The sequence below is a fragment of the Ursus arctos genome, unplaced genomic scaffold, assembly GCF_023065955.2.
Source record: "Ursus arctos isolate Adak ecotype North America unplaced genomic scaffold, UrsArc2.0 scaffold_57, whole genome shotgun sequence".
NCBI lineage: Eukaryota > Metazoa > Chordata > Mammalia > Carnivora > Ursidae > Ursus > Ursus arctos.
In genome coordinates, this window is record NW_026623075.1 from 233,235 (window position 1) to 252,859 (window position 19,625).

At 41.6% G+C, this 19,625-nt stretch overlaps 1 protein-coding gene across 3 annotated transcripts in view; it reads right to left on the reverse strand.

Annotated features, from left to right (window-relative positions):
* SMG1 (SMG1 nonsense mediated mRNA decay associated PI3K related kinase) overlaps positions 1-13,668 on the reverse strand; it is a 98,240-nt gene extending 84,572 nt beyond the window's left edge. For all 3 annotated transcript variants that reach the window (XM_026520244.4, XM_026520243.4, XM_057307658.1), the window contains exon 1: positions 13,199-13,668. In XM_026520244.4, coding sequence (XP_026376029.1) covers positions 13,199-13,290 — 92 coding nt within the window. In that variant the 5' untranslated portion in view covers positions 13,291-13,668. The remainder of the gene's footprint in view (positions 1-13,198) is intronic.
* Between the last annotated feature and the right edge of the window lie 5,957 nt (positions 13,669-19,625).

Consider the following 19,625-nt stretch of genomic DNA (forward strand, 5'->3'; position numbering starts at 1 on the left):
TTTAAGGTATCAAAAGAGCAACATCCTACCATGCATCCTTTGACATGTAACATATCTTAAATATGATGGCAATTATGGAAAAGATACTTACTGAATTTCATATTCCACACTACTAATTCTTTTTTTTTTTTTTTTAAGATTTTACTTATTCATTTGACAGAGAGAGAGCACGAACAAGCAGGGGGAGTGGCAGGCAGAGGGACAGGAAGAACGTCCCCACTGAGCAAAGAGCCTGACTCGGGACTCAATCCCAGGACCCCGGGGATCATGACTGGAACAGAAGGCAGACGCCTAACCGGCTGAGCCACCCAGGGGCCCCTCCACACCAGTGATTCTTAAAAAGAGGAAGAAAACTAACAGAAATATCTTCAGGGCATTCTCAAATTATACACACGACCCCTGCCCCAACCCTCTTAAAAAATAAACATACCTTACAGAAGAATCTAAAAAAAACCTTGGTTCTATTTCTAACTTTACCAACATTATACTGAGACAACAGGTGGACTTTTAAAAGGACTCTGATTCCTGTCAACATCCCCTGTAACACCTTTAAGACCTAGCTCCTTAGGTCTCCTGGTGTACGACGGTAAAGAAACATACCATCTGTAATAGACGGGTAAATATGTATGGTAAACCCTCCTACTTAAGCACTGGGACCTCTGTTTTAGGGGTGATCTTGAAATAACCACTTCCTACTACTTAAATATAAATAAATAGAAAGGTCTCATAAATAAATCTCAAAAGATATGGCCTCCTAAATCAATTAGCTGGGAAAGGAAGATAATTTGCAAAATAATAACACTATTGTTCTAACTATAGGAAAATTCATGAAAGGAAGACAGTTTTGGTAGTTACTGAAACATACTAACAAGTGGCAATCAAGTGCTGAGAAACAGTACACCCACTGTGCTCAGCAACAGCAAGAAATATATTGAGGTATTTAAAAGTATTTAGCCTTGGGGTACCTGGCTGGCTCCACTGGTGGAGCATGCAACTCTTGATCTCAGGGTTGTGGGTTCAAGCCCCACACTGGGTGTAGAAATTACTTAAAATAAAAAAAAAAAATAAGACCAAACTAAAAAAAAGTATTTAGCCTTAAGTTTAAGAAAGCTATGAAACAGTACAAAATCATCACTTAAGCCAATTTAAACCCACAAACCATATCTTTTTATTGTCAGATTTTATACTAAACACTTTAATCAGATTAAGTGGTTTAAAAATAGAAATTTTCATAATCCCCTTTTACAACAAAAGAGAAAAATCAATGTTTCTAGATACAAAGTTTCTCAGGAGACAGAATTTACTCATTCTGTGTAAATTTATAGTGCCATAATTAGTAATATAGTACCATAATATAGTACCAAAATCTCATGATAGCTTAATACTGTATACATTCTCATAATGACATAAAATGTTATTAATTCCTATCTTTGTTCAGAAGATACATGTGGTTTTCTTTTAAGTACTTCAAACTATTACACTGGCAGAGTATATCCTTTCTATGATTCCATGATCCATTCTCCCTACTCCCCCCCCCCTTTTTTAAAGAATCCTGATTCTTTTTTTTAAGATTTTATTTATTTATTTGAGAGAGAAAGAGAGCAAGCATGGGGGGGGTGGAGAAGCAGACTTCCCACCAAGCAGGGACCAACCCCCCCCCCCATGCAGGGATCAATCCCAGGACCCCAAGATCATGACCTGAGCTGAAGGCAGACGCTTAACCAACTAAGCCACCCAGGCCCCCCAACTTCCTTTAAAACATTAATACCAGACAGTGGAGAAGAGGGGGAGCAATGCAGCATTCAACTGGAGTTCTTAAAGAATTAGTTCTTTAAATTCCAACTGTTTACCAAAAGTTAACCAAGGTACAAACTACCTTTTAATCCACACCTTCTCTATTTAATTCCATTGGCACTTGCCCTCCAATATATGCAAGTAGTCACAGAGATTAGATTTTTTTTTCCTGGCTCACAATTTCAAGTGATATCAAGTTCTTTAAGTGTGAACAGTAAGATAAAGAGAAAAAATATAGAATGATGCAGATTTACAGTCAAATTCCTCATTAGCCAACTTGAAACAGGCTTACATAATGGAAGCACACTAAAAAATGTAGAAAGAGAACCACTATTATACTGGAGAGCAACTAATTGGATTTCCACACATTTTTTTGAATAAATATCATTTATCACAGTATTTCATATAAATAATATAAAAAACGACATACGCCACACCTAATAGAAATTTAATAATTTTATGTGCTCCCATTCATATACCCTGAGACATACTCTTTATGAAATTTTTAGAATTACTACACACACATGTGTGCAGAAACACAAGTACTAGAAGAAAAAAATGAACTGGTGAATCACTGAACTCTACCTCCGAAACTAATAATATACTGTATGTTAATTAACTGAATGTAAATAAAATAAAATTTTTTATTTTTTTCTGTGAAGATTTTATTTACTTGTCAGAGAGGGCAGGCACAAGCAGGGGGAGCAGTAGGCAGAGGGAGAAGCAGGCTCCCCAATGAGCAGCGAGCCTAATGTAGGACTCAATGCCAGGACACGGGTCATGACCTGAGACAAAGGCAGATGCTTAACTGACTGAGCCACCCAGGCATCCCAACAAAATAAAATCTTTAAAAAAGTATAAAGTTAAGGGGCGCCTGGGTGGCACAGCGGTTAAGCATCTGCCTTCGGCTCAGGGCGTGATACCGGCGTTATGGGATCGAGCCCCACATCAGGCTCTTCTGCTACGAGCCTGCTTCTTCCTCTCCCACTCCCCCTGCTTGTGTTCCCTCTCTCGCTGGCTGTCTCTCTCTCTGTTGAATAAATAACTAAAATCTTTAAAAAAAAAAAAAAGTATAAAGTTAAAAAAAAATGAAATGTGAACTAGAGTGTGTGTGCATGTGTATAATAAATTCTAAAACTTTTTGAGGAAGAAATAAAAGAGGGAGGATCTTTAAAATTCCAAATTTGATTCAGACATGGCAACACAAACAGCATTTGTGAAGCACTAAAATAATTTTGAAAGTAATTTTCCAAACTTGAACCCTCATAACCCTACATCTTAGGGAAGGCAAGAATTACCTCCTGAGAGGAACAGCTGGGTAGCGCCAATACAAAGGACCTTTGTCTTCCCATTTTTAGTCCACTGTTATTTTCATGACACCAGCCTCTCCTAAGATAAATATTTGTGAAGGATCAATACTAAAAATGCACATATTCTTAAAAATAAATACACCTGAGAGAGGAACATAAAACACACCGGTTCTATTTCTAACTTCTCCAATGCAATTATACTAAGATAGCAAATGGATTTTTAAATGAACTAAGTGTGGGGAGAATAGCACTACTGGTATAATTTTTATATCCTAATAACAGTAAAAACATAGGGAATACCAGCATTCCAATAACTACACAAGACAGGTCACTTAAATAAAGGCTTCTTTTACAAAACTTTGTCTTATAGTCAGCCATTTGGTTAATCCCCACACATACAACCTTTATTAAACATAACTTCAATTTTAATTTCAGTATTTTTTAAAAATTTTACTTGAGAGAAAGACAGAAAATGCATGCAGGGGGAAGGGCACAGGGAAAGAGAGAGAGAATCCCAAGCAGACTCCGTGTTAAGCACAGAGCATGACTCGGGGCTCCATCTCACAACCCTGAGATCATGACCTGAGCCGAAGTAAGAGTTGGACGCTTAACTGACTGAGCTACTCAGGTGTCCCTTCATTTCAGTATTTTCAAAAAAAGAAATAAGACACCACACATTAAACTGCTATCAATATTTCAAATCATGACAGAATTAATCATTTTTTAATGGTCAGAACTCTAACTCAAGTCCTTCAAAAACAATACAGTGTCTTAAGGTGGATTCCTTTTTTTTTTTTTTTTTTTTTTTTAAGTAAACTCTACCCTCAACGTATGGCTTAAACTCAACCCTGAGGTCAGGAGTCACATGCTCTACAACTGAGCTAGCTAGGTGATCCAAGGTAGATTCCCTTAAACCCGACTAAAGAAAAAACACTAAATCTCAAGTTTCATAGTCCCGCTGTTGGAAAATCTGCTTCACTTCCATTTTTCTTTACATTTACCCAAAGAATATAAGGATAGGCAAGATAAACAAGTTTTGGAAAGAATATCCATGATGTGTTTTCTTTTCAATTAAATATATATTAATTCAACTGCACCATACTATGTGATACTGGTGATCACCTTTGGGATTTTTTTTTTTTAATCAGAATCTAATCTAATCAGAGTTCCATTCTACAGCGGACAAAAATTTGACACCTTTCCTTCAATTAACAGTTTTTTTCTGTCTGAATTCTGGCAAATCTCAGGAAGCCAACACAGAATCTGGCATTAGGGCAATGAATCCGAATGTCCAGTGTTAGAATCAAAACGAAGAGTCTGGAAATAAAGCATTGCACTTCAGACAAGAAATTCATATTATCAGGAATATAAAACAAGGAGACCCTCAAGAAGCTGAACACCAAAAGTTGTTCATGGGTTGCTTCAAAGAACTAAATATTCCAAGATGAAAATTAAAATTTCAAACACACATACACACACAAATACATCCATCTTTTTTTTTTTAAGATTTTATTTATTTATTCGACAGAGATAGAGACAGCGAGAGAGGGAACACAAGCAGGGGGAGTGGGAGAGGAAGAAGCAGGCTCACAGCGGAGGAGCCTGATGTGGGGCTCGATCCCATAATGCCGGGATCACGCCCTGAGCCGAAGGCAGACACTTAACTGCTGTGCCACCCAGGCGCCCCACATCCATCTTTTAAAAATCAGATTGGGGGGGGTGCCTAGGTGGCTCATTTGGTTGGGCATCTGCCTTTGACTTAGGTTGTGATTTCGGGGTACTGGGATCCGGCCTGGCGTTGGGCTCCCTGCTCAAGTGGAGAGACTGCTTCTCCCTCTACCTCTTCCTCTCTCTCTGCTCCTGCTCTCTCTTCTCAAATCAATATGTAAAATCTTTTATAAATAAATAAATAAATAAATAAATAAATAAAATCGGATTAGGGGCACCTGGCTGGCTCAGTCAGTACAGCATGCAACTCTTGATCTCAAGGTCGTGAGTTCAAGCCCCATGCTGGGCATGGGGCCTACTTACTTAAAAATAAATAACAAAAAAAAAAAAAAAAATCAGAAAATTAAAATGCTAAAGAGGAGATAGAAAAACAAATTTTCAATGAACAAATTTAAGTAAAAGGGAAAAAATTAAATTCAAAGAGCTTCAGTAAAAAAGACAATGTTGCCAATGCTGTCATATATGGAGGAAAAATGAGAATCTTATCAGTATATAGTCCAAGACATACTTATTAGTGGAGCCTTCTTCCCATTCAACAGAAAAGGTAGTAATTATTTTTGGACAACACCAAAAATAAAGAGATCTAATAAATACTAAGTTAAACAACATTTTTTTAAAAACCTGCAGACAAACGCATGAATATACAATTATCTTAGGCCATTGCAGAGCCATTAGTAATTTTTTGTGAACTATAAGAGCACCGTTGAGGTCCTTTAAGAAGCTAAAAAGAGGGGTACCTGGGTGGTTCAGCTGGTTAAGCACTGAACTGATTTCGGCTCAGGTCATGACCTCAGGGTCATGAGACTGAGCCCCATATTGGGCTCTGTGCTTAGTCCACTTGAGATTCTCTCTCTCCCTCTTCCTTTGCCCCTCCCTTCTGCACCTGCGTGCTTTCTAAATGAATAAAATCTTTAAAAAAAGTGATGCTGAAATGAAAGAAAAAAGTAGTGCCTCTTCTTATAAACAAAGAAATAACATACCAAAAAAACAAAATTTATTCTGATACCAGAAACTTCTCTAAAAAAAGATTTTTAAAATAAAAGCAAAAAGCCTTTACGGGCACCTGGGTGGCTCAGTCAGTTGAGCTTTTGGCTCAGGTCATGATCTTAGGGTCCTGGGATCCGGTCTGCATTGGGCTCCGCACTCAGAGGACTCTGCTTCAATATTCTCTCTCCCTCTGCTTCTCTCCCTGCTCACCCTCTAATAAATAAATCTTTAAATAAATAAATAAACAAACAAACAAACAAACACAGGAAGCCTTTAAAAGGTTTTTAAATAGGGGCACTTGGGTGGCTCAGTCAGTTAAGCATCTGACTAGACTTCAGCTCAGGTCATGATCTCAGGGTTCTGAGAGACTGACCCCCACATTGGGCTCTGCACTGGGTGTGGAGCCTGCTTAAGATTCTCTCTCTCCCTCTCCCTCTGCCCCTCCTCTCTTTCTCGAAAATAAAAAATAAATAAAAGTTTTTAAAATAATAAACATGAGATCCTAGACATACTATGTTAATATGAATAGCAACATTTAGCTCCAAAAAAATAATTTCCAACAAGAATACAATTCCCTTTTTTGAAAAGGCATGAAGATTAATATGAAAGAAGTAATTCACCATGTTGAGAAATCTGTTGATTCTGGAAAAAATTTTTTTTTACTTTTATTTTTTGGAAGCTCTACTCCCAACATGAAGTTCAACTCAGGACCCTGAGATCAAGAGTCGGATGCTCTCTGACCGAGCCAGCCAGGTGCCCTCGTTCTGGAAAATTTTGGTTTCAGTCATTCCCCAAATCAGCATGCATACAACAAGGACTCAGGCACTCTAGTGGAATGCCAGAAGGCACAACCCAGTGCTTAACTTTTTAGTGATTAGACTGTTTAAATGATGTACAAATAGGTACAACAGATATGGGGTAAGATGTCATTGTGTAAAAGAACTTTAAATATGTGAGCAAGGTATTTTTTCAAGATGGATAAAACCTATGAATCTTATATGAACATATTTTTTCTTCTGTAAAAGATCGGGCCACACTAAAACAATGTCTCTTTAAACCTGTTCAATCAGCTTATTTAAATTGCTGCCTCAGGCTAACCAGGCTGCTATACAAGGAACAGCTCCCCTCAAAATGCCTCCCACAGTAACCATGTTATAAACTAGAGTTAACTCTAAATACAGAAACAAACTTGCAGAATTCCATTTTCATGTATTTACTTGAGGAAGGACACTCAAATATTGAGTGTATGCTATTTTTTTAAGTAAGCTCTATGCTCAACTTGGTGCTTGAACTCATGACCCCCAAGATCAAGAGTCACATGCTCTACCAACGGAGCCAGCCAGGCATCCGTAGTAACTGATGCACTAGCAGGTAAGAAGGGTTACAAAGGTAAAACCATTAAGATGCATGCACATGTGAAGGTCATGTTTTAATGGGGAAGACACACATGAAAATTTCATACAGAGTTAAGTGCAATGAAGAAAACCCAGGGTGAAATGTTAGAGAAGGATGCTTTTTTTTTTTTTTTTTTTTAAGATTTTATTTATTTATTTGACAGAGAGGCAGGGAGAGATAGAACACAAGCAGGGGGAATGGGAGAGGGAGAAACAGGCTTCTCGCTGAGCAGGGAGCCCAATGCAGGGCTCGATCCCAGAACGCTGGGATCATGACCTGAGCCAAAGGCAGACTCTTAACGACTGCAACACCCAGGCGCCTCAAGAAGGATGCTTTTTCTCAGTGAGGGGTGACATTTAGGCTGAGACAGCATGAGTATCCAGGTCACTGTACTCTGAGAAGAGCAATCTAGACAACAGCTACACAGCAAGAACAGTGCATGCAAAGGCCCTAAGACAGAAATGAACTTCGGGAGTGATTTAGGGCAAGTAAGACACAGAAGCATGGGAGAAAAGGACAGGCTCAGCCCTCAGGGACTTAAGGATCAATCACTGATAAGCGCAAGTTAGCTTTCACTGTAGAACTGTTGCAAGAGAAAAGGGATCACAGAGGGCAGAGGTAGCAGGGAAGGGATTTTAAGGGAAGGTTTACACTGGGGAGAGCACAGAAAACAACTAAGCGACAGTAGGTATCCAGAGGGTAAAGAAAGATCCATGAACCTGTAGCTGATAGGAATAAACTTAGCCAAGAAGAAGAGATCTTGTGTATCCCAAGACTCAAATGTCTAAAGAAATTAATGAGGGAGCCACCATCTGATTTTCTGGGGGGGACAGGTGGAAAAGGAGTGTAATCCAACTGAAAATCAATGTGTATCTGTATCTTGAGTGGGTTACACATGTATCATGGTTACACAGTTATATACATTTGTCAAAATTCACTTAAGATCTATACATATGTCAACGTCATCTCAAAAAAAAAAGTAACAGTAGAGTACAAAAAAGAATTCAAGAAGAAATATACACTCAATCAACTAATACAAATGGAGAAAAACTAATACTATAAAAACACAAATACTATAAAAACACCACAATAGGAATTTAATAGGTTACACCTCACATTTTTAAAAAATTAAAATGTAATAAACTTGAGTATTTCATATAGAGATTAAAGCATAAAATGCCTGCAATCTTTACTGTTAGCCTCTACACAAAAGGGGATATGTTTTATTCTGTAGTCCCCAAGATAAAATGGGTTCTGAGAAAACTTTAAGGTAGCCAAAGACAGGTAACCAAAATAGTTAACAATATGAAGAGACACCAAACAAATAACTGCTTGTGTGAATCCATAAAGGGAGGTCCACTGAAAAGAACCATAGGGATTTATTTTAGGTGATTAGAATAAATAAGAAAGTCAAATAAGCAAGTGTGTACTATATGAGAGGCGGTGAAGGTAAGAAATCTTACATTTAAAAGTAGTGAGAATTCAAATAAATCAACAAACAAAAAGCAAAAACAGACCCATAAATACAGAGAACAAACCGATGGTTGCTGGGGTTGGGGGGGGAATGGGTGAAGTGGAGTGGGAGATACAGGCTTCTATTTCTGGGATAAATCAGGGGAATAAAAGGTACAGCATAAAGAATATAGGGGAGGAAAAAAAAAGGGTTGTGAGAATTCAGTGTTCACAAAAGACACCATGGACCACACTATATTTTCTGTGTATCATCATTCCACTTAAGAGTCCTAACCTAAACTGAATTGTGAGTAGATTGAAATTATCGCTGTGTTGACCATCCTCAGACAACACCAGATAACTCATGAGGGGCTTTTGCTTATGGAAATTCCAACATACTGGGCTGAATACTTTTATCTGAATTTAAATCATGAATTATAAACAGAATATTCAGGTCTTTAGCAGTCTCTTTAAGCTATGATTCAAGGCCTACAATACAGCTCCAATATAGCTCTGGACCTCTATCTCTTATCTGTATCACTCCTCAAAACTACCCCATCCTTCTAACCAAACTGGAAATTTTTTACCAAGTGGACAACTTGCATCTGCCACCTCCTTACTTACTGGGGGGGGGGGGGTAAGACCCCCCGCCATATTTACTGTCAAAACAGTACAGATCAATTTCATGGTCCTGCTGCTCCCTTCTCAACTGTACAGCTTTCCATCCTCTGACTCTCCAGGTTTTAAACTCTATTAGTTACATATAAAAATAATAAAATCAAAAATTATATCACAACTAATATCCATATAATACTTCACCTTTTCCAAGTCTTTTCTCCCATATTAACCTATAACCTCCTTAAAGATAGTGGCTCCATTAGTCATAAAAATCCCTCAAGGATCAATATTTCCTAAAGTCAAATATTTTCATTGCATTAGAATGTTACATAATCTCCTGTTATTAAAATACTCTCAAGTTATAGTCCCAACTTAAAAAGGAATCAAAACAAAAGGGGAAAAAAGGTTCAATTTAAAGATATAAGTGCCAAATGTTTCATGAAACATATATTTTATTTTATAATGGAAAAAACAAACTTTCCCCACAAATTAAACACCTATAGGCAGTTATCTGATAAACCCCCATAGTGTACTTGAAAATCTGTGGTACAGAATTGGTAACCATTAAATTCTACTAAAGCTCTATTTACAGTTATAAAACATGTAACTTCACTTCATTCTTCCCTTTATGTATTTCACTGTACTATGTATCCACGGACATCAAATAGTATACAGACTCATAAAAGGCTAAAAGACAACTCTGGTTTCAAAAATCCAGCTTCTCACAATGCCAGACATACTAGTTTCTGGCTTTTCTATCTTAACAGCATTCTTCCTGTTTTTTGTCTGTGACAACAGAGAATAAAGGTACTTGTACTTTTGAGAACTTTAATCTGTCTACATTCTACCAAAAATGGAAGCTATTTTTAATATACAGTTCATCATTATTGAACTGTAGAAAGACCTTAAGTTTGGGCACTGTAAAACACCCAATATAAATCTGTTAAAGTCATAAGACTCCAAGTGTAGAAGTAAAATCTTGTTTTCTGTTGACCTGAATACTTCCAAACTCATCTATATCTTACGCCAATCCAAATTACTCATGCCATTTTGGAATATTAAAACATATAATAATTATACATTTAATTTTTTTTAAGATTTTTTATTTATTTATTTGACAGAGATAGACAGCCAGCGAGAGAGGGAACACAAGCAGGGGGAGTGGGAGAGGAAGAAGCAGGCTCCCAGCGGAGGAGCCCGATGCGGGACTCGATCCCGGAAGGCGGGGATCACGCCCTGAGCCGAAGGCAGATGCCTAATGACTGCGCTACCCAGGCGCCCCTATACATTTAATTTTAAAACAAGTCATTCTGATCTCTATGTTGATTGGTACAACTAGAAGATTATATTCCAAAACAAAATCAAGAAAAGGGCATACTTTGGCTAGTGACAATGATAAAACCACTCATTTGCCTAATCATTCCTAAATCTTAATTGAGAATATAGCGAACCAGTACTATATAAATGTTTTCTGCTAAAGGTAGGCTTCTAGCAAAAATGGGCTTGCTCTGTTGCCATTTGACACTAGTCTATTCAGCCACCTGGAACACTTCCTGTCGATATGTGTGAAGTATCACGTGTGGCCATGACTGACTCAACAGTCAGTTTCCAAACTAACTGACAAACTAACACTAAAAGAAACCGACAAGAATTGCTTTTTTATATCGCACTTGTTCAAAAGTCTAAACCTAAGGAAATAAAAATAAGTAAAATCAAAGAAGTAATGGAACAGAAAGGCAAATAATTTTTCTAAAAACCAAAAGGATTCACATGCACCATAAGCAATCTGCCTGCGTTTGAAGATGTTTAGAAAAATAAATAAATCTCCACTTAAACCAAGAGGAAGATGAGAGGCTCTACTCTGTCAGTTAACTGAAGTCTGTCACCTTTCTGAAGAGCGGACAGAATAACAACCTCAAATTTAACTTATGAAAATTGTGACTTAGCACACAAGGTTCTTTACTGGCTGTTTAACTAAACAACTATGGCAACCCCACAAATAAATCAAATTCTGCTATGGGATACAATCCTTACTTCTCTGTTGCCTCTTTTACAAAAAAGTCAAGTATTTCCAACATCCTAACCAACTGTTATGTTACTCCATGTAACGAACTACATCTCACAGTATCCATCTACCTAGGCAATAAGTTCTGAGACTTTGTTACAGAGAAGAGCGTCAAAGAAAGCTTACATCCTCTCCCCAACAAACACCACACACAGCCAAGAAATAGAACACGTGAAAGAAGAAAACATGGATAACATTAATAATCCATGTATATATTCCATAAATATATAAGCCATTCTGCTTATCTGTCAAATGAAGTGACCACAGCAGGTGGCTGCAACTTTGCTACTCCATTTATTTAGAATTACAAGCTACAATTTATTCTTTTCCAAAAGCTCTAGGATTATTTGTGAGGAGCACTTTAGCCTTCTAAAGGGATACTAAATTATTTCATATACACTGACCACAATACTGAAAAATAATGGAAAATCCACAAAGAGCTGTCAAATTCAAGTTCATTTATCATCTAATTTCATTAGATGCAAGGAAAAAAAACCTATTTCACACATTTCAATTAAAGTATAAAACAACTAAGAATCTCAATTACAGATAACAATTACTTAAACTAGTCAAGTGATTGTATTTAAAGCATTCACAAACTCTAAGTGGTAAAGGACAACTAAAGCTATGAGTTTCAAACAATTTTTTAACTACTTAACATCTCAATTCTAGAGGCAGGCATTAACTTTTTAAAGTCACCTAGTTATATACAAATGTTCTCAACAGACATAGGATTTGGGAACACATATTAAATAGAGTAAGATGCGCTACCACCCATTACCCAAAAGATTTTTCTATCAAGTCTTAAAATGTTACATTCTAACATCTTATTTCCAGCACTGCTGAAGTTACATGTATCCATCAGGAAGCCAAAGTCATCCCAACAACCTGTCTTAACACTTATTTGGCCAGTTACAGAACAATCATATTTCGGGTGTGCTTCAAAGTATGAAAACTCCACGAATCAACTATCCCTAAAACATTATATACGTTTAGGAAGTTTTTCTAGGCATTCAGTCCTAAATTAGGCACAAGTGCCCCATGATTAATCAGAAAAACACAAAAATTGTATACAAAAAAAGCTGATGCTCCAAATACATTCAATTCCAAGGAGGTCTGAGAAAAAAATCCGCCCCCCCCCCCCATGCAAGAGGAAATTCTCTATTCCTCTTAGTGCCTGCTCAAAAGTCCAAGTATGAATTGCTCTCCACCAGGGTTAACTGCCCCTGCATTTGGGGAAAACTTCATTTCCCAGGACGAGAGTGGTCGGCCTCATTAACAGTCACAGTTTCATTTCATGCCCCACAAATGACCTGCCTAAAGTCAGAGTAAAGCCTTGGAGTGTTGGGGGTTTTGTATTTTGAAATATTAACACGTGGGGAAGGGGACTCACAGAAGGGATCATAATTAAGGAGCTCTTTTACGTGGGGGCAGAAGGTAAGGGACCAAGAAGTGAATGGGTAACAGAGAGGATCCTGGACTTCCAGGATCCCCCAACTCAAATTCCAACTTGGTGGGTGGTAACCAGAAAGTCCCCCACCACCACCAGGAGCCTTTCTTCACCCTCCTTGACCCAAGTCCTAGGCCAGTGCCTTCGCCGGGCGCCCTGGGTCTCAACTCCAGCCCCGGGACTGAAATGCAGAGAGCGGAGACATTTAGGCCTCGCCTCCCACGGCCTTCCTCCCCCAGCCGGGGCGGGAGGGGACCCAGGAAGCCGCGCTCGGTTCCCGGGGAGGGGGGGGTGGTGGAGGGCCTAGGCCGCGCCTCCCAGCCGGATGGCCCTAGGCCTCGGCCCGCCCGAGGCGGGGCCGGGGGGTCGGGGCGGCAGACTGGGCGCCGGCTCACCCACCTGGGTTGCCAGTCATTCCAGCTCCGCGGGTACTTGGTGCCGCCGCCGCCGCCGCCGCTGCTCAGCCGAGACCCCGGGGCTCTGCGGCTCATTACCTTCCCCGACACGACATGGCCAAGCGCCGCCGCCCAAAGAAGCGCGAGTCGCCGCCCGAACCGACCGCCGCCGACACTCCGCTCCCGCCCGGGGCTGAGGAGGAAGCCGAAGAGAAGAAGGAGGAGGAGGAGGAGGAGGAGGCGGCGGAGGGCGGGGGAGGCAGACGGCCGTTCCGGGTTCCGCCTGAGCCCGCAGCGCAGGACGAGGAGGCGGGAGTGGCGCCGCGAGGGGGAGGCGGAGGAAGGGGAGGCGACGTCTCTTCCAGGGCCGAGCGCGGCCCGCGACGCCGGGACCCAGGAGGAAGAGGACGGCGAGGAGGCGGTGGCGGCGGCTCCTCACGCTCACACAGCCACGGCTTCCCCGCCTCCCGGCTCCGCCCGCCGCGCCGCCGCTGCCGCACGGCATGCTGGGAGCGAGGGGCGGTGCCGGCGCCCGCCCGGCCTGGAGAGAGGGGCGGGGCCGGCTACGGAGGCGGGGCCGGCTACGGGGGGCGGAGCCGGCTGCGGGGGGCGGGGCCGGGCGGGCGCAGCGAGTGGATCGCGCTCCCGCGCCCCGGGCTCGCCTTCACTCCCAGCGGACCACGCCAAGGTCCCCGCCCCGCCGCGGGGGATCATGGGAGAGGGGATCTCCGACTCCACCCCAAGTGCACACCCTCCCACACACTCTCCAGAAAGCGCCAGACCCCCCGAGGGCTGGGCAGTCAGGTGTAAACAGGCATCCAATCAAGGACCTGGGAGGGCCCTTTGCGCGCGCGCGCACAGCCACGCGCGCGCACACGCAGGCGTCCCCTTACAGTTCACGTGTGCCCATTTCCCCCACCCTATACGGTAAAAAGTAAAAATAAAAAATAGAGAGGGTGGATAGCCACCTACCCAGCCCTCACCTGAAATGTGCCCATGGAGTCCTTACACCTTGACCATCTCTTCACACTGTAAAAAAAAATTAACTAAATAGAGGGAGAAAAGGTAATTCCCTGTGCCCCGCAATCCCTGTCCCCTGCAATGTGAAATGTGCTTATAAATCCTCTCACCTTGACACTTGCCCACCACCACCACCACAGAATCAGGCTGGTAAGGGCGGGGTTGCACACCTGAGCACTCCTCCCCCACACACCCCCACAGTGTCCCGGAAAGATTTCACTAGAGCATCTGATACATAATGTGAGTACAGATACATAGAGGAAAGCTGAGGAAGATGTACATTGAACAGGGGAGCTACCTCTGGGCAGCATAGTCAAAAGAGTTTTCACATCAACACAGAAGGTCTTAACCTATTTTACGTTGCAAGAATACAGTCCATATATCACTTGTGTAATTAAAAATTGTTACCTTAAGTACTTGAAGATCATAAGACTGATATATCCACACGCATACCCCTTCAACCTTGGGCTTCTTGCTTATGCCCACCAATTCCTCACTCAGGTAAGATCCTGCCAGTTCTAAAAGATGGAAAGTTAAGATTTTCAAAAGAACTTTTCTCCCCTCACCTCGCTTTCTCCCATTCAGGGGAAAAAGAAACCTCTGAACTGGGGCTGATACTTGACTCAATACAGAAATCCCCACTAGGTCAGACCCAAGTATAGTCACCTACATGTGTTAAAAATAATAATAATAATAAGACCTGCATTAAGAGGCACCTGTGTGGCTCAGTCGGTTTAGCATCTGCCTTCCCCCGCAGATCATGATATCGGGGTCCTGTGATTCAGCCCTGTGTCTGGTGTCTGGCTCCCTGCTCAGCGGGGAGTCTGCTTCTCCCTCTCCCTCTGCCCGCTCCCCCCTCCTGCTCTCTCTCTCTGTCTCTGTGTCTCAGTCTCTCAAATAAATAAATAAAATCCTTAAAAAAAAAAAAAAAGGATGACTCTTGATTTTGGCTCAGGTCACGATCTCAGGGTGGTGACATCGTGCCCCATCTTGGGCTCCAGGCTCAGTGTGGAATCTCCTTGTGCTGCTTTCTCTCTTTCGTCCTTTGCCCCTCCCCCAATCTCACGCGTACAGGCTCTGCTCGAGCTCTCTCTCAAATAAATAAATAAATTCTTAAAAAAAGAAGATCTACATTAAGAGGGATTTATCTCACGTACACACTCCATCCTAAAATTTGCCCTAGGTACCCCCACACTTCCCTACCTCTCTTGCTGAGGAGAGGATATGAGGAAGGGTCCTACCAGTTCGTAGTAAGAGGTATCCTTTCTCCCCTGTTTATCATTTCCTCTTTCCTATTCTCCTATGAAGAGAAAAAGTCCCTCTTGAATAGAATCCCAAGATTAGGGTCCCCTCACTCAGTCCTCTCTGGGAGACTATTATTCCTGCCACAAGATATTTGGGTTCTGTTTGTTTTTAATTAATGTTTAATTGCATAAGCAACAATAAATATGTTGTTGTCCCATAAATTTTAAATGTACAGCCTAATCCTGATTTATTCGTTCATTCAACATTCAGCCAAATTTATTGAGCATCCACTAACCAAGCATTTGGGGACAGGACAGTAATCAAGACTCCATCCATCTCTGTCCTCAAGGAACTCTGGGAGTAGGAGTCAGAAAAATACAACTATCATTAGAAATGACTAAAATATTTATTTTTGCTCAATTTCTCTTCTTTCCACTACCATGCAAGCCTGTCTTGCAATCTGACTAGAAAGGCCCCACTCGCAAAGCCTTTCCTTAATATTAAGTTCTGAGCTTCCTTGGACCTGCTTTCCTCAGATCTTGTACTTTTTATGTTCCAGGTAAGTTAATGCTCCTCTCCTCCCCTCAGACCCATGAGTAAATGGCTGATGTGGCCAATTAATCACTTTGACTTCCTTAATAGTTTATTGTAACAATGGTGCAGGGACCAAATTATGTCAGATTCTAAAATGATTTGCAGCACAATAACCAGAAACTTGGACCCTTAAGAAAAATATCAAGAGTCCTTTAGCCTTTTCAAATTACAGAAAAACAGCAGAGTAATTCAAGAATGGGCTCTGGGTTCAAATTCCAACTCCTCCACTTAAAAGGTCCTGACTGTGACAGTGCCTCAGTGTCTCCCCTGTAAAATGAAGGTAACAGTACTGACATCTTAAGAATGTTGAGAGAATTAACACAGATCTTGCATGTAAAGTGCTTTGCACAGTGCCTGCCAAACAGTAAACAATAAATGTTAGCTAGAAATCAGATCTACAACTTCTCTGAAGCACATGGCTATTTGGATAATATTTGACCAATGAAGAAGAAGAAAAAAGTAGCTACCCGGGTTTCTGTCCAGTTGCTCCAACAACTGCTTCTTATTTGCTGTTTTCTTGTACTTCTCCCATAGAAATGATTAACCCTCAAAAGCACTCAGTGTTGGCAAAGAGGCAGTACGAGGACACAGAAGGTAGGTGAATGTCATTTGGCAGCAACTTACTGGAAAGCAATTTAAGAGCATGCATCCAAAAACTTAAAATTGTTAATACCTTTCCCCCAGTCATTCTGCTACGGGGAACCTATCCTAAGGAAATTTGCCACGGTGTAGCCAAAATGATTTTCTTTAATTTTTTTTCAAAGAAAGATTTTATTTATTTATTTTTGTGAGAGAGAAGGAGCACAAGCAGGGGAGGGGCAGAGGGAGAAGCAGACTCCCCACTGAGCAGGGAGCCCGACGTGGGACCCGATCCCAGGCTCCTGGGATCATGACCTGGGCAGAAAGCAGACCCTTAACTGACTGAGCCACCCAGGTGCCCTAAAGACTTCACTTTTAAGTAACCTCTACATGCAACATGGGGCTCGAACTTACAACTCCAAGATCAAGAGTCTCACACTCTACCAACTGAGCCAGCCAGGCGCTTCAGTGATTTTCTTTTCAAATAAAAATCAGATCATGTCACCATCCTATTTAAAACCCATTAATGGCTTCCAGTTCTTCTTAAGATAAAACTAAGAGTCTACAAGAGTCTATAAAAGCTAGTTTCTTCTACCTTGTAAACATCTTACCCAAACAGCTCATACCCAGAACAAGAGCCTAGTGGTGGTTATAAATTTTGTCTTCATAGTAAAATCCCCACACCTAGGCTGCACCCCGGACCAATTAAATCTGAATCTCAGGCATTAGTCTTTTTTTTTTTTTTTTTAAGTAATCTCTATGCCCAAGGTCGGTCTCGAACTCACAACCGTCAGATCAAGACTTGCATGCCGTACAGACTGAGCCAGCCAAGTGCCCCCAGGCATCAGTATATTTTTAAGGCTTCCACAGGGGATTCTAAAGTGCAACCAAGGGCGCCTGGGTGGCTCTGTTGGCTAAGTAACTGCCTTCGGCTCAGGTCATGATCCCAGGGTCCTGGGATTGAGCCCCGCATCAGGCTCCCCCTGCTACATGAGGAGCCTGCTTCTCCCTCTCCCTCTGCCTGCCACTCCCCCTGCTTGTGCTCTCTCTCTTTCTCTGTGTGTCAAATAAATAAGTAAAAGCTTTAAAAAATTAAAAAAAAAAGTGCAACCAAGACTGAGAAACACCACCTTCAAGCCCTTTAGCCCTAAAAAAGTTATTGGTGTCCTCCTACCCCCAACCTTGCCTCCCAATATATGTGAGTTTTAAAAACAATTCTAAACCACTTGGGGGGGGGGGTAGTAAAAGCCCAGTTTTTCCCATGGCAAATACTTGGATACTTAAAAAAGAACAAAAAAATACATCAGATGTGATCAACTCTCAAAACTTTCCAAAAATGTTATCTTGTTTCTTTTGGTGGTTCTGCTTCGTGGCTCCCTCAGCACTTCTCCCCTCTACTCGGGTCATAGGGACTGATTGTCTGTTCCTGAAGCATACCAAGCCTCTCTGGACTCTGGGTTTTTGCACTTGCTATTCCTTCTGCCTGGAATGCCTTTCCTGTATTTGTTGCCATCAGGGTTAGGACTTGGGTGACATAAGTGGAGTGCCTAGGGTGCCAAATTTAAGGAGGCACTTGCTCTCAAGGTCTTGCAAATGCCAACGCTGCATAGGCACAGACAGACCTGCCAGGGAGTGCCTCCCTAATATCCGGGGGTCTAGCCACCTCATCTGCCTCACCTTAGTCCTTGCACTGTTTTCCATGGCCCATCTCAATTCTTCTGAGAGGTTTGCCCTGACCTCCCTGCCCAAAAAACTGCTAGCCAATGCCCTTTTTAGGGATGCTCTGTCACACACCATATTTCTTTTCTTGGCAGCTCCCATCACTATCTGCAAGTATTGGGTTTCTTTGCACACTTATTATCTGTCTCACTCTTAGAATAGGAGCTCTATCTGTGAAAGCAAAGTCCACACCTGTCCATCTCTCCCCCCTGGATTCTCAGCACACAGCACAGCACCTGACCCAGAGTAAACACTCCAAAAATAGTTGTTAATGGAAGAATGAAATGGAAATTATCTAAAATATGAACCAAGATCGATACAAAAATATTATTCTCATTTTTACTTACAAATAGCCCAAAAAGGAACATTATCTCAATGCTCAGCAATAGGAAGCTAATTAGGGAGCAGTATATTCATAGTTGGAATTTTCAGCAGTCATTAAAAATTATATTTATGGGGGTGCCTGGTAGCTCAGTTGGTTAAGCATCTGCCTTCGCCTCAATTCATGATCCCAGGGTCCTGGGATCGAGTCCCGAATTGGGCTCCCTGCTCAGCAAGAGCCTGCTTCTCCCTCTCCCTCTGCTGCTCTCCCTGCTTGTTCTCTCTCTCTTAAAAAAATCATATTTATGAAGAATTCTTAATGAAATCAGGAAAATATTATGTTAATGTGTTTTAAAAAATCATGAGATTCAAAAGTAAATATGTACTGTTTCCTCAACTCGGTTAAAAAAAGGAGGAGTGGGGGGCGCCTGGGTAGCGCAGTCGTTAAGCGTCTGCCTTCGGCTCAGGGCGTGATCCTGGCGTTCTGGGATCGAGTCCCACATCGGGCTCCTCGGCTGGGAGCCTGCTTCTTCCTCTCCCTCTCCCCCTGCTTGTGTTCCCTCTCTCGCTGGCTGTCTCTCTGTCACATAAATAAATAAAAAAATCTTAAAAAAAAAAAAAAAAAAGGAGGAGTGATGTGCCTGGGTGGTTCCATAGGTTAAGCAGCTGGCTCTTGATTTCAGCTCAGGTCATGATCTCAAAGTTGTGAGATCAAGCTCCCTATTGGGAGTCAGCTTGAAGATTTTCTCTCTCCCTCTCCCTCTTCCCCTCCCCATGCTCTCTCTCTTTCTCTCAAATAAATAAATAAATCTTTTTGAAAAAATTAAAAAAGGGATAATCAGAAGGGGGAATGAAGCATGAGAGACTATGGACTCTGAGAAACAAACTGAGGGCTTCAGAGGGGAGGGGGCGTGGAGGAATAGGATAGACTGGTGATGGGTAGTAAGGAGGGC